Source organism: Crocuta crocuta, unplaced genomic scaffold, assembly GCF_008692635.1.
Source record: "Crocuta crocuta isolate KB4526 unplaced genomic scaffold, BGI_CrCroc_1.0 scaffold153, whole genome shotgun sequence".
Lineage (NCBI taxonomy): Eukaryota > Metazoa > Chordata > Mammalia > Carnivora > Hyaenidae > Crocuta > Crocuta crocuta.
Window position 1 is genome coordinate 1,059,363 of NW_027529525.1, and position 20,709 is coordinate 1,080,071.

Genomic DNA, 20,709 nt, shown 5'->3' on the forward strand with positions numbered 1-20,709 from the left:
TTTTAAATAGAGTTGCTCTTTTGTTTTTGAGTTGTGTGAGTTGCTTATGTATTTTAAATATTAGCCCCTTATCAGATATATCATTTGCAAATATCTTCTTCTATTTGGTAGTTGCTTTTTTGTTTTGTTGATGGTTTCTTTCAGTGTGCAAAGGTTTTATAGTTTGATATAGTCTCAGGCAGTCCCATTTGTTTATTTTTGCTTTTGTTTCCTTGGTCTTTGGAGTCAGGTGGAAAAAAAAAAAAGAAAGAAAGAAAAAAGAAAAAAAAAACATCATTAAGACCAACATAAGGGAGCTCACCACCTGTATTTTTTCTATGATATTCATGATTTCAGGTCTTATATTCAAGTCTTAAGTTCATTTTGGAGTTAATTTTTGTGTATGGTGTAAGATAGTGGTCCAGTTTTATTCTTTGTACGTGACTGTCCAGTTTTCCAACACCCTTTTTTGAAGAGACTTTTTGTCACTGTATATTCTTGCCTCCTTTGTCATAGATTAATTGACCATATACAAATGGATTTTTCTGGACTCTATTCTTTTCCAGTGAGCTATGTGTCTGTTTTTATGCCAATACTGTACTTTTTGATAGTTTTGTAGTATACTTTGAAATGAGGGAGATGGTGTCACCAGCTTTGTTCTTTCTCAAGATTTCTTTTGCTGTTCAGAATCTTTTATAGTTCCATACAAATTTTGAAACTATTTTTTCTAAGTCTGTGAAAAATGCCATTGGAATGCCACTGGAATCTTGTGAAGATTTCATTGAATCCGTAGATTGCTTTGGATAGTATGAACATTTTAATAATATTAATTTTATAAGTCCACAAACACAGAATATCTTTCCATTTATTTGTGTCTTCTTTTTTTTTTACTATTTTACATCTTCTCTTTCATTTCTGATTTTATATGAGCTCTCTTTTTTTTGGTTGATGAATCTAGTTAAAGTATTGTCAATTCTGCTTATCTTTTCAAAGACCAGCTCTTAGTTGTATTCATCTTTTCTGTTGACCTTTTTAGTCTCTATTTCACTTATCTCTTCTCTGACTTTTATTATTTCCTTCCTTGTACTAACTTTGTGCTTTGTTTATTCTTTTTTGCCCTAGTTCCTTGAGGTAGTAGAGCTAGATTGTTAATTTGAATCTTTTCTTATTTCTCAGGTAGGCTATATTTAAATTACCGTCTTAAAACTGCTTTTGCTGTGTTCCATAGATTTTGGACTGTTGTATTTCCATTTTTATTTGTCTTCAGATATATTTTCATTTCTCCTTTCACTTCTTTGTTGAACATTGGCTGTTCAGTACCATGTTGTTTAATCTCCACATATTTGTGATCTTTCCAGTTTTCTTTCTATAATTGATTTTTAGTTTTATACCACTGTGGTCCAAAAAGATATTTGATATGATTTCAATATTCTTAAATTTACTGAGACTTGTTTTCTGGCCTAACATATTTTCTACTTATCCTGGGGAATGTTCCATGTGCACTAGAGAAGAATATATATTCTGCTACTTTTGGATGGAATGTTCTGTATATATCCACTAAGTCAATATGATCTAATGTGTCTTTTAAGGCCAATGTTTCCTTATTGCTTTTCTGTCTGGGTGATCTATCCATTGATATAAGTGGGGTATTAAAGTCCCATACTATTATTGCATTGCTGTCCATTTCTTCTTCTGTGTTTGTTAATATTTTTATTTATAGATTTAGATGCTTCTATACTGGGTGCATAAATATTTACAAATGTTATATTCTTTTGTAGGATTGACTCCTTTATCATTATGTAATGCCCTTCTTTGTCTCTTACGATAGTCTTTATTTTAAAATCAATTTTGTCTAATATAAATATAGCTATACCAGTTTTCTTTTTGCTTCCATTTGCATGGACTATCTTTTTTTCACCCCTTCACTTTTAGTCTGTGTGTGTTGGCAGATCTGAGGTGAGTGTTTTGCAGGCAACATATAGATGTTTATTTGTGTTTGTTTGTTTTTTGTCCATTCAGCCACCCTATGTCTTTTAATCGGAAAATTTAGTTCATTTACATTTAAAGTAATTATTGACAGGTATGTACTTAGTATCATTTTGCTGATTGTTTTCTGGCTGCTTTTGTAGTTCTTCTGCTTCTTTCTTCCCTTGTTTTCTTTCTTTGTGGTTTGGTTTTCTTTAGTATTATGTTTGGATTCCTTTCTCATTGTCATTTGTGTACCTACTATAAATTTTTGCTTTGTATGTATGTACATATAGATTTCTATTTTGTCTCTTAACTAATTATTATACTTACAATTTTACTATTTTTAAGCTTTATAAGTGATTTAACTAATTTTATTATATATTTGCATTTGTCAGTAAGATCTTTACCTTCATATGTTTGTTGTTACTAGTTTGTGCTTTTTCTTTTCAGCTTGAAGAAGTCCGCCTGACATTTCTTGCAAGGTCATTTTAGTGATGAGAAACTCATTTTTTTGCTTGTCTGGAGAATTCTTCATTTCTCCTTCAATATTGAATGATAATCTTGTCAGGTAGAGTATTCTTGGTTGCAAGTTTATTCCTTTCTGCATTTTGAATATATCATGCCACTCCCTCTGACCTACAAAGTTCCTGCTGAAAAATCAGCTGATCATCTTATGGGGAGGTTCCCTGGCATATAACAAGTTGTTTTTTTCTTAACTGCTTTTGATATTCTCTCTTTCTTTTTAACTTTTGACATTTTGATTATAATGTGTCTTGGTGTGGACCTCTTTAGGTTCATCTTATTTAGAACTCTCCATGATTTCTGGAGCTGGATGTCTGTTTCCTTCCCCAGTTTAGGGAAGTTTTAAGCCATTATTTCTTCAAATAAGTTTTCTATCCCTTTGTCTCTCATCTTCTTCTTCTGGGACCCCTATAATGTAGATATTATTTCACTTGATGTTGTCCTACAGGTTAAATGGTCAAGCTTTTTAGCTTTCAGAGTAACTGATTAATTGGTGTGAATGCCCCATCTCCAAACTTATTTTATTATAGCTTTAATTTAACTTACTGTTTTGGAAAATTTCAAACTTTATAGTATAAGCAAAATCACATAATAATCCCTATTTACTCATCAGCCAGTTTCAGCAATTATCAGTATTCAGCCACACTTGCATTATTTATACTTCCAACAACATCTCTTTCTAAATTTTATAATTTTTTCCTTTTAGTTAAATTTTATATAAATTGAAATCACAAATCTTGGCTGCACCATTTTGACAATTGGACAAACCTGGATAACATACACCCTGTTAACAATATAGAATATTTCTATCTCCTGGAAAGTTTCCTTCTAGACTCTCTTCCCCTACTCTTCCAAGGACAACCCCAGTTCTGATTTTTTTTAACCTTCGCTTTGCCCGTTCTTGAACTTCTAAAAATGGATTCATACAATATCCGGTGTTTTTGTGTATACAGCTTCTTTCACTCAGCATATCTGTAAAACCCACCCATATTGCTGCCAATATCAGTTATTCATTCTTTTTTTTTATTAGAAGTGTTCTATTGTATAAATTCCATATGACAATTTGACTAGTATTTTGCTTACTGATAGACAATTTAGTTGTTTCCAGTTTTTAGCTATTATAAATAAAGCCACTGTGAATATTTTTGTACAAGTCTTTTTGTAGATATATGTTTTCATTTCAGGTGGGTGAAGTTACTAGGTCAAAGGGTAGTTGTTCATTTAGCTTTTAAAGTTTAATCTTTTCCCAAAATGGTTGCAGTGTCACTTCTTTTTAAATTGCTTTTTTTGTTGTTGTTATTTTGAAAAGGATAATTAAACCAAGTGAACAAAAAACCCCCCAAAGTATAACAAATGTATGTTAAGAAGTATTCTTGACACTCGATTTGTCTACCTCACTGCTCCATACTGCCTCCTGCAGGTAAGTGCTTCCATTAATTTCTTTGGCATTCTTCCAATTATTTTAAATGCATTTTGATGGCTCCTTGGATTGGCTCCAAGTTGTTACTGTTATACATAATCCTGCAATGAAGAACTGTACCCACATCATTACATATATATGTAGGAATAACATTGGGACAAATTTTCAGAATGGTACTTTAGCCTTACTAGCTCAAGGGTTAAAAGTATTTGTATTTTGTAATATTGCCAAATTTTGCCTACAAACATTTTGTAACATGTTGTGCTCCCATCAGCAATACAAGAGAATTCCCTTTGTCCATAGTCTTGCTACCCGAGTGTACCATGAACCTAGATCTTTGCCATTCTCAACACTCCAACACAACTATTCTGAACAGTTGAGGAAAATCAACATGCAAAATTCCCATACTCCATGATTTTGTCAAGTGAGGTCCTAAGAAGAACCCAACATATAATTTGTGAGGCCAAGTACAAAATAAAAATAAAGAGCCCTTGATCAAAAGTTATTAAGAATTTCAAGATGATCAGAGCAGAGTATTAAGCCAAGTATTAAGCCAGTATTAATAGGTTTTAGGTTTTAAGCCCATAAAAGTTATCCCTGGCCTTAATCATCATAAAGAAAGCAAGGAGTCTTTGAATAAATACCTTATTTTACCCTAAAACTTGCACATTTTTGTACTGTACTCCATATAATAATTTTGTTTTATATTATGTATATCAAGTCTAATTGACCTTTCAGGAAGGCGTATCATAGCTGTTATGTGGCAATGCCTCATGGCAGCCACCAGGCACCTTCCATATAGTCTGATGGGAGAACTGATGGCATATCCCAGAACTTCCCTGCTCCTCGACAAGCTAGTTAACACTAGTCATATAAATACAAGGACACCACTTTCTCTGCCTCACATATAAATAACCAAATAGCTGCAATGATGGGAATTGAAGGCCAAGTGAAGGCTGGTGTTGGGAGGGTCATTGGAAGAAGATCCAGAAGTCCACCTTGCCCTTGATGTTTGTCTTCTTCTTTTATGATAATACAATGTCCATTAGGGAGCCTGCTGTGCCCCTGCTAGGTAGGAGAGCAGTGCTTATACAATGAGACTCATAATGCTTCTTCATTTTCAGAATGCTTATTATTATGCTGTTGGGGGACTACCCAGAATCAGTGTTGGTGGGTTGGAGATGAAACTAGAGGAAATTTCCTGGAAGAATTTGGGATAGTCACTTCTGAAATAATAGAAAGCAAGTGCAGCAGAGGGAAACGAGTTTTGTAGCAAGGTATTGAGAGACACTGGGGGAGAACAAAGCCAGGAGCTGTGTTAAGGATTTTACATACATCATCCATAGAGCTCCCTTTTTAGGACTCCTCCACAAGCAGGTAACATCTGAAAAGGAGACCAACACAGAGGGATGAAAAGACATCTATTCAAATAGGCAAAGACAAAAAATAGGACCGAATGTCAAACAATAAATACAAATATATCCAATATACTCATGAGGACTGAGTCAAGACAGAAGTAAGCTAATCCACACTTTCAAGCTATCGCTGTATTTATAAGTGTTAATCCACATGTCCTGAGGAAGGCCACCTTTCTCTGCTCTTTCACCCCCTCTGCTGGTAGTGCTAAGAAGCAGTCCTCAGGTGAAAATACCAGCATGCACCAGAGAGAAGGTGAAGAAAATGAGACGGGTATTTTATACAACCATGCTTCTCAGACTTTAACATGCATATGAATTGCCTGGGAATCTTACCAAAATGTAGATTCTTACTGGGTACGTCTGGACTTGGGCCTGAGAGTCAGCATTTCTAGCAAGCTCCCAGGTGATGCTGGTTTTTGGACCATACTTTGATTAGCAAGGCATTATACCATCAGTAATCCTTCTTGAGGTCTCCCAATTTCACATAGAACTGACCTCTGTGGCCTTTAACCAGCTTTACATCCAATAGTGGGTCCAATCCATGATCGAACAGTTTAAGTTCCCTGGGAATATTTCTCCAGCTGCTTCCATGACTTGTTTCCATATACGTCATCAGCATTGTCATGCAGTTGATGGTATTTGAATATTGGAATCTAGCTAGGAAATGTTGCAATGATTTTGTCATATGGAACCACATTTTTATTTTACAACAGTCGTTTAACCAACCCAGTAATTTCACAAATTAGGAAGCTGAGGTACAAAGAGAGTATGCGACTTGCCCATGGTCACACAGCTTGATGATGGCAGCCAGACTAAAATCTAATTACATCGACCCTGTTCTCATGCCGCCTGTCCAGGTCATTTCACATTTTTCTCTTTCTCTAAGGTGACCAGACACATATCCGCTAAATCGTGTATATCATTACAGTCCTAAGTGGTGGGTCACAAAGCTCAGGAAATGTGACAATATGCATCTGATCTCAACAGTTTCCCTCACATCTGCTCTTTTGTGAATTAGTGTCCAAGTCTCTTATCAACAGAGTTGGTCTTTATATATCCATTAGAAGAAAAAAGAAATACTAGTTCCTGTCTTATTATCATTACCTATCTTAGATGTTTAATCCTCATTTTGCTTTATCCTTTCTGCCTGCATCCACTCTACCACATTAAGTCTTAATTAATATTTTAAAAAATTCCTCTAGAAAATAAATCAAATTCTGTAGGGTGGGGATGAGAAGATTCTTATTAAGTATGTGTTGAGCAAATGAATTATTATTTGGGTAGATTAGAGAATGAACTGTTTATTGCATTCAGATAAATGCATCATAACTAACCAGCAAATGGGAGGACTTGTAAGCTCCCCAAATGAGGCTCTGTTCAAAGTGGGGTTAGCCATAGTCTGTGTAATTTCATGGGGTTTTTGTCTTGGGCATCAAAATTCACTTCAATGTACTTAAGTGATTTTCATGCCTGACTGAGGGTGGAGGGTGAATTTCCAAACTGCCCTTTCCATTCCCAACAAAAAAAGCGAGAGAGTAAATAAAAAGTTTCCTGGTCTCAGAGGTCCCACCCAATATAAGCTTAGAATGCAGATGAGCAAAGTGAGTAGGCGAGTGAAATCGTTTGTAACAAAAACTCATTATTTACAGATGAGAAATTTATACTGTCAGCGTAATATCTGTGAGGCTAAACAACGCTGAGAGTATATAAATACAGTGCGCTGTGCGGCAGAAGTACAGAGCTCAGGACACAGCACATCCCAAGTTCCGGAAAGAGGGCTCGCTCTCTGCCCACCTGCTCTGTTCCAGTCAACAGCGTCTGAAGGTAAGACGAATTGGGAGTGATCCCAAGACTGTAAATCCCGTTTGGGGTACAGTTAAGTATTTTTTAGGGGAAATGTATTATGAATTAAGTGCTGTTCTTTCATCGTATACTTTATTAATCATAATACACGGGGCAGAATCAAGATGAAAAAGTGATATAAAATGCATTTACATATACTTATTTCAACCTAATGAAGCTGAAAAACAAATTGGATAAATAATTCAATGCAAAGATATAAAATAGAAAAACAAAGATTCAAATCAATGCCCTTGTTATAAGATTTAACAGTTATGAGAATGGCATTTTAAAAATAAGGGGTTCACATTTTGAAAAATAAAAATTTTGCTAAGGTTTGATAAATGTATATACTACTTTGAATAGAAGACGCCTTTTAAGTGCAGCAGAAATGTGTCCATTAGAGAAGCTATAGCAGCAATTGCTCCTTACCAATGAAAACTTATGGCCTTCCAGAAGAGCAGAGTCAATATCGTCTTTCAAATATTCACATTTCTGACAAGTCTATCAAAAATCAAAGTCCGTGAAATTGGTTCATTGTAAATGAGACATAGCATATTTGGTGCAGAGAAAAATATAGTCAATTATTGGGAAGTCTTTGGATGGAACTGAGTAAAACCATTGATTAATAATTACCTATGAGGTACTGAAGACCCATAATAATAAATAATATATCTAAAATGTCCACATTCTGAAATGAAATTTTAGTAAATCTCTTCAAAAAGTATGAGATGTCAAAACTACCCATTTAAGCTCTTAAGGGCAAAGAACAGTGTTACAAAGATCCTCAAAGGAGAAAATGATCAAGTGGTGTGTTTGGGCCATGCATACAAAGGACCTGTGAGAGCAAATGAGCAGACCAGTTTGAAAAGTACTTACTTGGCCTATAACACCAATATATTTAGGGATATGACATAATGTCACCTTACCTAGGTCTAGGGTCAATCTTTCTGAAAGGCTTCCTACACAGAGAATACTATTATCATATTTTCCTTTAAATTTGAATGGCAACATGTGGTTCTTTAAAAAACCTGCAGATTCTCTCCTTGGACTGCCTAACGGGGGGGTAATTAAAATTTTTCTCTTATTGAATAGGAGCTTGAGCTAAAATAGCATAAATATTTGCTTTCTCGGGAGTGGTATTCAAACAATTAACCTTGTTCTTTAAATGTTCACAATTCTATAGACTTCCACTAAATGAATAAATGACATTTTAAGAATCAGTTCCTTTTTCAGTTGAACTTATTTTGTTGACTGTATAGAGAACTTAAGATACTCACTTCTGTACAGTCGCTTCTCTTTCAATTCCCACAGTGGCAAAATCCCACCTGTTCTAAACCTGCCTCTGTAGAACATACTAGAAAATATTGTAAAATTATTGGAACTATGCATAGAAGGAATTATTTAGGACTAAACTGACTTTTTAAAAATATTTTAAATGTTTATTTATTTATTTTGAGAGACAGAGAGCACTCATGAGCAGGGGAGGGGCAGAGAGAGGGAGAGCTGTCAGCTCAGTCAGTGTCTGCACTATCAGCACAGAGCCTGAATGTAGGGCTCAAACTCATGAACCCCCAGATCATGACCTGAGCTGAGATCAAGAGTCAGACACTTATCCAAATGAACCATCCAGATGCCCCTAGGACTAAACTGACTTTTAACAGTGAGGTAATCCTAAAAAGAAATGCTTGCCTTAGTTTCTAAAAAATTCACCAAAGAATGAATTTACAATTGAGAATTATAATCAGAAGACACTACTTGCATATGTGATGTTTCCAAAGTTTGCCAACTAGATAAACTGAAGCAGATCAAAGTGCCAAATTAGAAACTTAATATTGATGAATGAAGAAGGGTGAACATGTAATTCCTAATGTGTTACTTTGTCTAATTGACTACTTAATCTAAAAAGACAGTATTTCAAAGAAAAAAAAATCACTGCAGGTACTGTAGTCTCTGTGTTTTAATGCCAAAGACAGATAGTAAATATGGCTAGGATGTTAAAGAAAAGATTGATAGTTTAAAACAATAATATTTATAAAATCCTTATTTCAAACCAAATGCCATTTGTTAAAGTACTCATTCAAATTGTTCATGGAAAAGCATAATCAAACTTGGATTGAAATCCCCACTTCTCAAAGTAAACACGGTCAATCTTGAAAGTAGCAGAGAGAAGTCCATGCCAGATACTGAACTCAAAGTTTCTATTTGGTAAATAGAGGAGCTGCCCTTATGCGGTCATGCTGCCTCACATTCATACTGATCCCCACCCCGTCCACACTGCTTCACTATGTCCTTGGCATCCAATGGCTTCACAGGGCATCTGCTTGAGATACGAAGACAAGCAACCAGGTGTATCCCACAATCAAGCCCAGAGTGTCAGTAGCAATGAATGACGTATCCTGGACTAAGTCCAATTATAAAACAACCTGGGGACTTCCGAGACTTCAGAAGCAAGCATTGATTTTCTGTATGACAGCGATCTCTTCGTTTCTTGGTTGTGATTGTTCAAGTTGCCAGAAGCATTAGTTCTTGTTGCAAATTGCTTGTCTTTAAAATGATTTTTCCCTTTAATTTAGAACAGGTCAAAGCACCCTAAAATACCTCAAATCTGTTGGCCGCTTTATAATTACGAAGTCTAGACCAAGTTACACTATTTAAAATATAAATGAATAATACATCTGAACCGACAGCTGGTATGCCAAGTTGTAGCCTGAGGCTGCTTTAAGATGGTTGAAATGCAGTATAATGTAAATGCTTGGAAGTGAAGGACTATTAATTGAAAGCCAGACTGATAGTGAAGGGGGTGGCATTATGGATAAGGTGCCATTCAGGCTAACCATATGTAGCATATCATCTACAGTAGATATTTTAAATGTTTATCATGGACATTTTTAATTTCAAGTCTGGAAATGAGCCTTCTAATCATTAACACAAGTGTCCTACACTAATAAAAAAGCTTAGTTGGTGGTACATTATCTTTTTTTTAATTGGGTAGAACACATCTTTTCTATCCTTTTTTGTCACCCCCAAAATCTGGGGAAAAATATAATCTACTCTCTGAAAGGAAGCTGGAAATATAATCAGAGTAAAACTGATGACTAGCTTATATGTTCTATTTGTAATATTTACGGGGTCAAAATTGAACTAACCGAATCTGACAGGTTTAAATGTGGTTGCCCGTCTCCCCCCATCGCAACACCCTCATCCCTGACTCTGTGTTCCCACAGGCAGCAAAAATGAAAAGCATTTACTTTGTGGCTGGATTGTTTGTAATGCTGGTGCAAGGCAGCTGGCAACGTTCCCTTCAAGACACAGAGGAGAAATCCAGGTATTAAATCTCTAGACTTGAACTAGCATAATATTATGGTTAGAATAGAGCCTGCTAAAACTAGGATTAGTGAATAGGTCTCAGTAAAGTGCTCTGCACATTTTCCAAACGTTCAAGGTATCAATGTGATAAAGGCTTTTCTGCAGTGTAGATCAGAGTAGGTGCTGTTTCATAACCAGAGGGGTGGGCAATGTTGAAAACTGATTACACAGTCAATTACAGCTCCTTGAAATCTTCAGCTGATCCTATCTATCCATTCATTACACACTTCGGGATAGATTATTTTACTTATTCTTACCAACTTTGTGTCTTTTTAATTCCTTTAAAAAAATAACGGTTAGTAGCTAATTGTAAAAGTCATATGTGCTCATGATAGAAACTATTTTAAAAACATGCAAAATTTTGTCAAATGCTCAAACTTCATTATTCAGAGAAAACTGTTAATAATTTTAAAATTTGGTACATTATTTTCCTGTATCTTATGTGTACTCTATATAAACATATCCCAGATATTAGGTGTTTTCTCTTAGCATTATGTTGTTAGTGTTTCCTTATATCATTAAAAACACCTATTATATGTAAGACCTTTAAGGCTTGCATACTATCTCATCTCATAAATGTACAATATTTATTTAGCTATTCCTCCTTTATTGAGCACTTAAGAATTCTTCAAATTTTCCCACAAAGCATACTGCAACTGACATTTCCCCCCCTCTAGATTTCTTACTATTTTCTGAGGACAGATTTCTAGTAGTAGAATTACTATGTCAAAGGGTTTGCATGAGTCTAATTTTTTTATACTGTCTTGCCAACTTGCTTTCCAGAAAAGTCACACACATACACACTCCTATCAGCAGTGTAGAAATACTTCTCTCACAGTATCCTCCCCAGTATTTAATCTTTGCTAATTTGACAGGTAAAAACAGGATCTCATTTCTATTTCTGAGTATTAATCACATTGAATATTTCCCCATATTTACCATGTCAATGAACTGTTGATTACAGGCATGCATATCTACTATACAGTTTCAAATTACCAAGCACACTTTTTCTAGTCTTTTTTTTTAAGTTTTTAAATTTATTTTTGAGAGAGAGAGAGAGAATGGGGTGGGAGGCAGAGAGAGAGAGAACCTCACGCAGGCTCTACCCTGTCAGTGCAGAGCCTTATGTGGGGATCAACCCCATGAACCACGAGATCATGACCTGAGCCGTAATCGAGATTTGGATGCTCAATCAACTGAGCCACCTATGTACCCCTCTTGTCTTTCTTTGAATATTTAATTGTCTTTCTTCCACCATTAGCTACCATATACACAGGTAACTGAACTTTTTTATATTACTAGATGCAAAACAGAATTAGGAACATAAGTCTGCTGCCCAAGAAATGATGTGGATTTCTTTTACTCTTAAAATATTCAAGCCATTGATCTCTTCTGTCATTATTAGCACAATCACATGTAGAAGAATTAAGTGAGAAAAGATTTATTTAATCCCATTTCAGAAAAAAAGAAGCCAGATGAAAAATCTATTACTAGAATCAGAATCAGAGTGTATTCAATTCCAGTAAAACTATGGAATTCCCATGGCAAGCTAAGGTGTCTCTGAGCTACCCAGTGAAATACTCAAGGCACCTGCCTTCCAGCTTCATGTAGTGCAGTATTTTGTAGAGAAGATACTGTTTGAGTGCTTCTACTCTTGAGGAGAGATTTAGTTGTACCACTACTGTTCTTCACAGATCATTCCCAGCTCCTCAGACAGACCCGCTCAATGATCCGGATCAGATGAATGAGGACAAACGCCATTCCCAGGGCACATTCACCAGCGACTACAGCAAGTATCTGGACTCCAGGCGTGCACAGGATTTCGTGCAGTGGCTGATGAACACCAAGAGGAACAAGTAAGAGTCTGAACCCAGGCCAAAATTTGCACACAAACATATTACATGACTATGTCTCAGATTTCTTTGATTTTTTTTATCACGCTCATCAATTAGTGCCCATAAGCTCTTCCAATTTTGATGATTTTCAAGACCGCTAGTACTATCCTCTGTATTATTCCTTGAATGTCCCACCCCTTCACCTCTTCAGCCCCCTTACCTACCCTCCAATGGAACATATACTTTGTATTCCCGTCTGTGGTATTAGCAATATTTACCCTCTTGGCCCACTTTCCTTTAAAATCAAAAGTTGAAAAAAACTAAAAAAATTGAAAATAAAAATAAATAATAAATAAAACCAAAAGTTGCCCTCTGTGAGCCTGCAAGATGAGGAACCTAATTTCTGACCAAAAGACAGAGAAAATTCAACACTCCCTTGTAGGGTTCAAACTCATGATTGTGATCACATTCAAAGTATCCTCTAGCCAAGTTAATCATGGTAGGGAATGGAAACAGATGCAGTCTTTTTCTTGTAGAATACAATCCAAGATACACATTTAAAATTACAGCCTAGCTGCACAGCATAAAGAGAGAAGAAGGCAAATAAGAACACAAGCCTATCGTAAGGCATAAATTTTAATGTTGGATTTTCTTTGACAGTGTTGGGTTTTTTGCTACATCTAGGCTACTGGAGGAAATTATCTGCAAGGGTTTCACAGAGATGGTGGAATTTCACAATTTCTTTGGAGAATGGCCCACAAGGGGAAGGGAGTTATGCATACAAAGTAGCTAAAGGAAGCTAAAAATCAGGGAAAGGGCATAGATTTGTCTGGAGGGAATAGAGGTGTGCCCGGGTAGCTCAGTCGCTTAAGCGTCCAGCTCAGGTCATGATCTCACAGTTCTTGAGATCCAGCCCCACCATCGGGCTCTTTGCTGACAGCATGGAGCCTGCTTGGGATTCTCTCTCTCCGTCTCTCACTGCCCCTTCCCTGCTCATGTTCTCTCTCTCTCAAAAAGAAAAATAAATAAACATACAAAAAGGAAAAGAGGAGGGAGAGAGGAAGGAAGAGCAAGAGAGTAGACACAAGCCAGCAGGAGAAACAGGAAAGACTGTGCGATTGACCTAACGTTCTTATTTTTTTTTTTTAATGTTTTATTTATTTCTAGGAGAGAGAGAGAGACAGCGTGAGCAGGGGAGGGTCAGAGAGAGAGGGAGTCACAGACTGAAACAGGCTCCAGGCTCTGAGCTGGCAGTCAGCACAGAGCCCAATGCGGGGCTCGAACCCATGAACCGCGAGATCATGACCTAAGCGAAAGTCGGACGCTTAACCGACTAAGCCACCCAGGCGCCCCTGACCTAACCTTCTTAAGTGAATGTTACAGCTGCAGAAATGATGGTCATGGCCAGAACAGACACTGGGAAAAGTCCCTGCCAAGCACTACAGATGAGGCCATTGGTAAAATGTGGAAAATCACTAATTTGAAAAAATGCAAACTGTCCTCATTTCTAGAAAAAGAATGCCACAGCTTGGTAAACTAATGTGAGATGACTACTTTCCCAGGAAGTTTCTGTTGTGTGTTTCAGTTAAACCTTCTGGGGTAATATACGTCGGGGAGACTGAGGGTGGCTTGTCACCCACTTACATAGAACACTCTGCACACACTTGAGGGTGAAATTGACTCCTCTTCTTAGCTTTCCTCATTTCTGGCCTCTCACATGTTTCCTTTAGTCCATTAATATGTGGTTCTTTTGCTGATATTTTGAGATGGCCCTTGGCTTTCCCTAGAAGTATTTCATTAACTCTGACCTCATATGGACTAATAACAAACAGCTGCCTTACCTGCGAGTATCACAGCACAGTGCAGAGCCCACACATAAGTGACTGCAGCTATAATAATCAATGGCACAGACAAGCAAGGGAGCTGAAAATAAGTACGCTGAGTGGAGGGGCTTTAGCCCGCCTCCATTGTTACTAGCCCTCTCCCATCATCCTTCACTCCAGGTAATTGATGTAGCTTCAGGATGATCCCTCGGCCACCCTCATCTCCCAAATCTCCCTCAGCCCCTTCTACATAGGATCCTGAACCCCAAGCTGCACTGTTTAAAGGTGAGAACCATATTGCTAAAGAGACAGATCTTCAACTTAACTTTCACATTTCGTTCAGGAATAACATTGCCAAACGTCATGATGAATTTGAGAGACATGCTGAAGGGACCTTTACCAGTGATGTAAGTTCTTATTTGGAAGGCCAAGCTGCCAAGGAATTCATTGCTTGGCTGGTGAAAGGCCGGGGAAGGCGAGAGTAAGTCTGTACATTCTTATTTAACATTTTTTTTTTTGCATGATGCTGAAAACTTAGACTACAGTTATCTATATATGGATCTGGATTACAGAAGCAATTAGTATAGTCTAACAAAGTGAGGAAATAACTCATATTGGTGGGAGACAGTCTACAAAAGTCTAGTCTGTTTTACTTTTGATAGCAAGGATTAATAATATTTGTAATTAATTATTATTCTTTATTAGAGTGGCGTTATAATTAGTGCATTCATTTGTCAATCCAGAACATTTTTGATCATACATAGAGTGCTTTTTTGATAACTGTACCAAGACAACCAGCTTTAACTAGAGCTGCCCTGGGAAAACTAGGTTTAAGGAAAAAGGAGACATAATGGTGAAAACAGAAAGTCTGACTGTAAATATTTACACATGGGGTCACATATATGTGTGTCAGGATTCAGGTAAAAATGTGATGAAGACTAAAAGGAAGAAAATTTAATATGTGTAATGAAATGACACTCAAAGCACAGATATGCGGAAACAGCCATAGATGTAGCAATATGCCCATTTTTTTAATAGGGCTGTCATATAGACAATCACTAAATTGTCAAAGTTGAAAATGAAGCTAAAGCCTTTGGGGACTTCTTGGAACTTACCACAACCAAACAGATTCCTGAACCATCTCATTTTCTCCTGATCATTTTGATTGACATTTGAAATATGAGAGGCAGGAAATTCATGTTCAACTCTGGTTTTTGTTTTTGTTTTTGTTTTAGAGAGATTTAAAACAAGCCCACTGAGACTTAAAGAGAGCTTAAAACAAAAGTAAACTATATTGTTACTGACTTAAAATATGAATGATCAAACTGAAGAAACTAATTGGTAAAATAGTCACTTACACTTGAGGATACTTTGTTGTGTTTTAATGTAATGCCAAAATTCATGCTACATGAAACCATTCAAGGAGAAAATGTTATATGGACTAAGCTTTCATCTGCTAACACTGAACTTTGCGATGCTGTTCAGATAATAACTAGTTTTACGAGACATAATACATTTCTCTGATTTATAGACAAATTAAGTCTCAGTAACAACATTTGTGCTGCCAGTACACAAAAATCTTTGAAGCAGCCTGGAATATTGAGAAGGGCATGAAGCTCCTACTTAGGTTTGGTTTCAGATCCCAGCTCTGCTCTTTCCTAAATCACTCCGTTTCCCACGTGCAAACCTGTGAGGCTTTTCATAGCAGGTCCCTGGGAAATAGAAACTTAACTGTTTTCTCAGTGACCCTCACACATGTTGCCAGGGAGAAGCAATCAATAAGCACTTACTTCAAATATTTAACCAAATACTCATTTGACCCTTATTCCTCAGTTTCCCAGAAGAAGTCACCATTGTTGAAGAATTACGCCGTAGACACGCCGACGGCTCTTTCTCTGATGAGATGAACACAATTCTTGACAATCTTGCCACCCGGGACTTTATAAACTGGCTGCTTCAGACCAAAATTACTGAGAGGTGACAGCATTTTATTTAATTTAGAAAACCATCAAAACTTTCATAAATATTATCATACAGGCTACAGGTGGCTCCCTATATGGGGGAGAGGGTCCTTATTTAGTCTCTTGGTATATAATCAAAATTATGAATCATTTAAGAAAACATTATTATATTCATTTTTGATCAGCAAGATTTATTCATTTACCCACCTATTCCAAAAGCATTTCCTGAGTGTCAATAAGGGATAGGCATTAGGAACACAGATATGAATGAAAGATGCAGATGTTAAATCATTTGCATATTAATATCACTTAAAAAATTGCTATTTATGATGACACTTTAGCACAAAGTAAAGTACCAGTATACATAGTATTATATATTTACTGTAATCAGCATAGTAGTAAAAATTTAACCACTTATTTTTATAGGTTATAATTGCTTTTTATAATTTTTCATAAACTTTATATTTCATCATAGGGGAACTTTAGGATAACTCATCTCTGAATGCAAATGTTTGAAGAGTTGAAAAGACTGAGGGATTTAAAAGATGAAAAGATTGATGGACAAATTTTATCAAAGTAAATCACTGAAATATTTCCTGGATAAGTTAACTACTAAGTGTCATCTTAGTGTTACAGTTATTGTTAAATCACTACCTTTTTTTTCTTTTTTAATTTCTAGGAAGTAAGTATGTCACTATTCAAGACCATCTACACATCACCTGCCAGCCACATGGAATATTTGAAATTTTAAGTTCTGTAAATTTAAAAGATGTATCTTGAAGCCATATTGCTTTACCTGCCAATACATAAATTTTCTTTTAATATTGTGTGGCCAAAGATTGTAAATGGAATAAACCATTGTCAAAAAGTTGTTAAAATATCAGTTTTAAAATGTGGAAGTGCAGAATTCTCTCCTTTTCTTATTTTGGATGAAGTACCTAACATGCTTACATTTAGCAATGAAATTATTTTTCTCTGATGTAATTTGTACATATAAATTATTTCAATCACAACATATCTGCATTGTAATGGGAACATAAGGGAAGGATTAGTAGCCACAGCGGTAGGAAAGAGATTCCTTCTTGAAACGTTTGTCATGAAAATGCTCTGCTTTCAATATATAAAAGGTAGATAAATAAAAATTTCAAGCTTCTTTACCATTGTCTGTCTTCTCTCTTCTTCATGACCCCACTCCTTCCAAACACCCATTCTTAAGCTCATAGACCATGAGCCACATCTGCTGCCCAGACATGGCTTCATGATTTGAATGGCTGCACAGTGCTTTGGGGGCAACATTGAAAAAGTATATAAACATACTGATTTCTGGCTTGCCTTAAAAAATTAGATCATCAGGCAGTATTAGATCTGCAAGACAAATCTCATCTGGAGCTAAGTACCACCTGTCTCCTGGTGGGTGGGGGGGGGAGGGAAAGCTCTTAATTTTGCTTATCTCTTCTATTGTTTTTCTGGTCTATATTTCATTTATTTCCACTCTGGTCTTTTTATTTCCTACCTTCTGCTGACTTTAGGCTTAATTGTTCTTGTTTGTCTAGATCTTGACATGTGAAGCTAGGTTTTTTGAGATCTTTTGATTTTCTCAATATATGAATTTATCACTTTAAACTTCCCCCTAAGAACTGCACTTGCAACATCCTCTCCATTTTGGTGTGCTATGTTTCCATGTTCATTTGTTTCAAGATTTTTTAAATTTCCTTTTCGATGTCTTCTTTGATCTATTGGTTGTTCAGGAATGTGTGCCTGTAAATTTTTCAGGTCTCCTTTTGTTGATTCTTAGATACATACCACTGTGGTCAGAAAAGATAGTTGGTAGTTGATATGATTTCTATCTTCTTAAATTTAGTGAGACTGCTTTGTGGCCTATCATGTGACCTATTTTCCAGAATAGGAAATGTGTATGCTGCTTCTGTTGGGTGAAATGTCCTAGAAATGTCTGTTAGATTAATTTAGTCTAATGTATGATTCAAGTACAACATTTCCTAGTTGATTATCTGTTTGGATAATCTGTCCAATGTTGAAACTTGGGTATTACAGTCTCCTACCACTATGATTATATTATTGTCCATTTCTGCCTTTAGATATGTTAATATCTGCTTAATATATTTAGTCATATGTATATATATATATGACTGTTAAATCTTTTGATGAATTGACTCCTTTATCAACATATGATCTTCTTTCTCTCCTGTTAGTGCTTTGGCTTAAAGTATGTTTTGTTTGATGTAGATATAGCTACCCCTACTTTCTTTTGGATTCTACTTGCAGGGAATATCTTTTTCCATCCCTTTGGTTTGAGCCCATGTGTGTCCTTAAAGCTAAAGTGAATCTCTTACAGGCAGCATAAAATTAGGTCTTGGTTTTTTATCCATTCAACTACTCCATGTCTTTTGGTTGGTGAATTCAATCTACTCATATTTAGAGTAATTACTGACATGTAATTCCATCTTATTCATTGTTTTCCGGTTGTTTTGTAATTCACCATTTTTTCCCTCTGTTTCTGCTTCCCTTTGTTAATTGGTGATTTTACATGTATTTTTTCTGTTAAACAATGGCTTTATTAGCATAAAAGCATGCATGCACACAAACTATAAAGTGTTAAGAAACTTAAATATTTAAGTCATAGCAAGCAGGTGGCAATTCAACATCCAGGGCCCACAGAATGCTTGAAGGAGATCACAACAGATTATACTTCCAGAGTGAAGAGAGCATTTTCAGAGAGAAAGAGGGGCCAGGTGTAATAGTTTTTCAAGTTTCCTATTCTCATCAAGGCTCATGGGAAGCATTCTATTCAAGGGGAGGTATGCAATTTCATATCTAAAAGCAGGTCAAAACTCTTGAAACCTAGGAGATTTAAGGAAAGAATTTTTCTGCTTCTGGATCAGCATCATCCAAGGCAGGAATGGAACTTTTTACTTTAACAGTCTTCCCAGTCATCTGTTTCACAGAGAAGTTTATCTATTTCTATCTGAGGGGTCCATGAGTCTTTAGTGACTTTTCTGTAGTTATGTTAACAGTTCTCAAAGCTTTTCTGGAAGCATTAGGTAAGGCTGGTGAAGCATCAAACATTTTGCCAATATGTGGCATTGAAACCTGAGATCTCCCATCTAAGGCTCTGACTGAAGTCCAGATTCCAGCTGTAGCCCATCCTTCGGTGCTACACAGGTACCTGGATCACCATTTTTCTTAACAACAAAGATCACAGTAACCATTCTGGATGAGGCAAGGCGCGGCCTCTTTTTTTGCTCTTGGTTCCCTTTTCTTTATCTTTTGTGAATCTACTCTAGATTTTTGCTTTGTGGTTGCTCTATGGCTTACATAAAAACATCTTATAGATAAGCAGTACATTTTAACTTGATGGTGACCTAAATTCAATTGCATACAAAAGCTCCACCGAAAGCTCCACAAAAGCTCCAAATATACACATATTTTAGAGGGAAAGAGTGTGCATGCAAACAGGGAAGAGGGACAGAGGACAGAGAGAGGATCTTAAGCAGGCTCCAAGCTGAGCATGGAACCTGATATGGGGCTTGATCCCACGATCCTGGGATCACAACTTAAGAGTGTAAATCAAGAGTCAGACATTCAGCCGACTGAGCTACCCAGGTGCCCCTTTTATGTTTTTGATGTCACAATCTACCTCTCTTTATATTTTGTATTTGTTAACAAATTATAGTCCCCAATATAGATGGACAATCTAGAGAGATTATTTTCCACTAAATAAACAGAGAAAGGTCTTAAAGATGCCCCTATGAAAAAACATATGGACCATGTGATTTTGTAATGGATTTGGCCTAACTTAAATCCAAACATGCTTACAAAAACCCTAGACTGCCTCTGAATTCAATGTGATAAAAGCAAAACTCCCAACAAAGAAATTATTGGAAAATATTCAGATAAGACTCATATAATCATTTTATATATTTAATCATAAAACTAACTTTAAATAATGGGAATAAAGGAGTAAAGGATTCAGGTTGAGTTAACCAGGCAGATATAAAAGAAAGTGATATGGATTATGCTTTGGATGTGAAGCAGTTCAATATTAGAAAGTCCTTTAATATAATTCATCATATTGATAGTCATGAGAAAACCATAATCTCATCTCCATAGATGCTAAAAAGGCACACCACAATATTGAATCCTAAATCATGATAAGAATGAAATTGATGGATACTTTTTAAATATGATAGAACATATATGGGCCCAAAGGTCTGCAGTTTACTTAATGCAATGTATTAGAGAAATTCCCATTAGAGTCAGAAACAAGGAAAAGACACCATTATTTTGGTTACTATTTAAGATTGTCTTGAAGGTACTAAGAAGAAATTAAGGTACTTAATTGAAGAAATTAAGGTAATTAAATAAGAGAAAGTACACAGTCAGAAAGAATCTACTAAAACTATATCTACTTAAAGACGATATGTTTTTTATGTCTGAATAACTCAAAAGAAAAATGGAAAAATACTACAAAAAATAAGGTAATTTAGTATACTGGAAACATACAGAATAAATATACAAAATCAATAGCCTTCAGAAAGAAAAGGAAACAAAATGAGC

The 20,709-nt window shown here is 36.0% G+C and overlaps 1 protein-coding gene and 1 pseudogene across 1 annotated transcript; one reads left to right on the forward strand and one right to left on the reverse strand.

The window, feature by feature from the left end:
- The first annotated feature begins 10,382 nt into the window (after nt 1–10,382).
- GCG (glucagon) lies at nt 10,383–16,154 on the forward strand. Its single transcript, XM_077760967.1, has 4 exons — nt 10,383–10,474; nt 12,210–12,371; nt 14,517–14,654; nt 16,007–16,154. The coding sequence occupies exons 1-4, from the start codon at nt 10,383–10,385 to the stop codon at nt 16,152–16,154; spliced, it is 540 nt and encodes a 179-aa protein (XP_077617093.1).
- A 2,636-nt stretch (nt 16,155–18,790) lies between these two features.
- LOC144229026 (securin pseudogene) lies at nt 18,791–19,361 on the reverse strand (annotated as a pseudogene).
- Nucleotides 19,362–20,709: the final 1,348 nt, after the last annotated feature.

Bases quoted from the DNA above. Each gene is read 5' to 3' on its own strand.
- GCG (XM_077760967.1), top strand. From the start codon at position 10,383: ATGAAAAGCATTTACTTTGTGGCTGGATTGTTTGTAATGCTGGTGCAA. The intron at 10,475-12,209 runs GTATTAAATCTC...TGTTCTTCACAG, and splicing joins GACACAGAGGAGAAATCCAG to ATCATTCCCAGCTCCTCAGA. The intron at 14,655-16,006 runs GTAAGTCTGTAC...CTTATTCCTCAG, and splicing joins AAAGGCCGGGGAAGGCGAGA to TTTCCCAGAAGAAGTCACCA.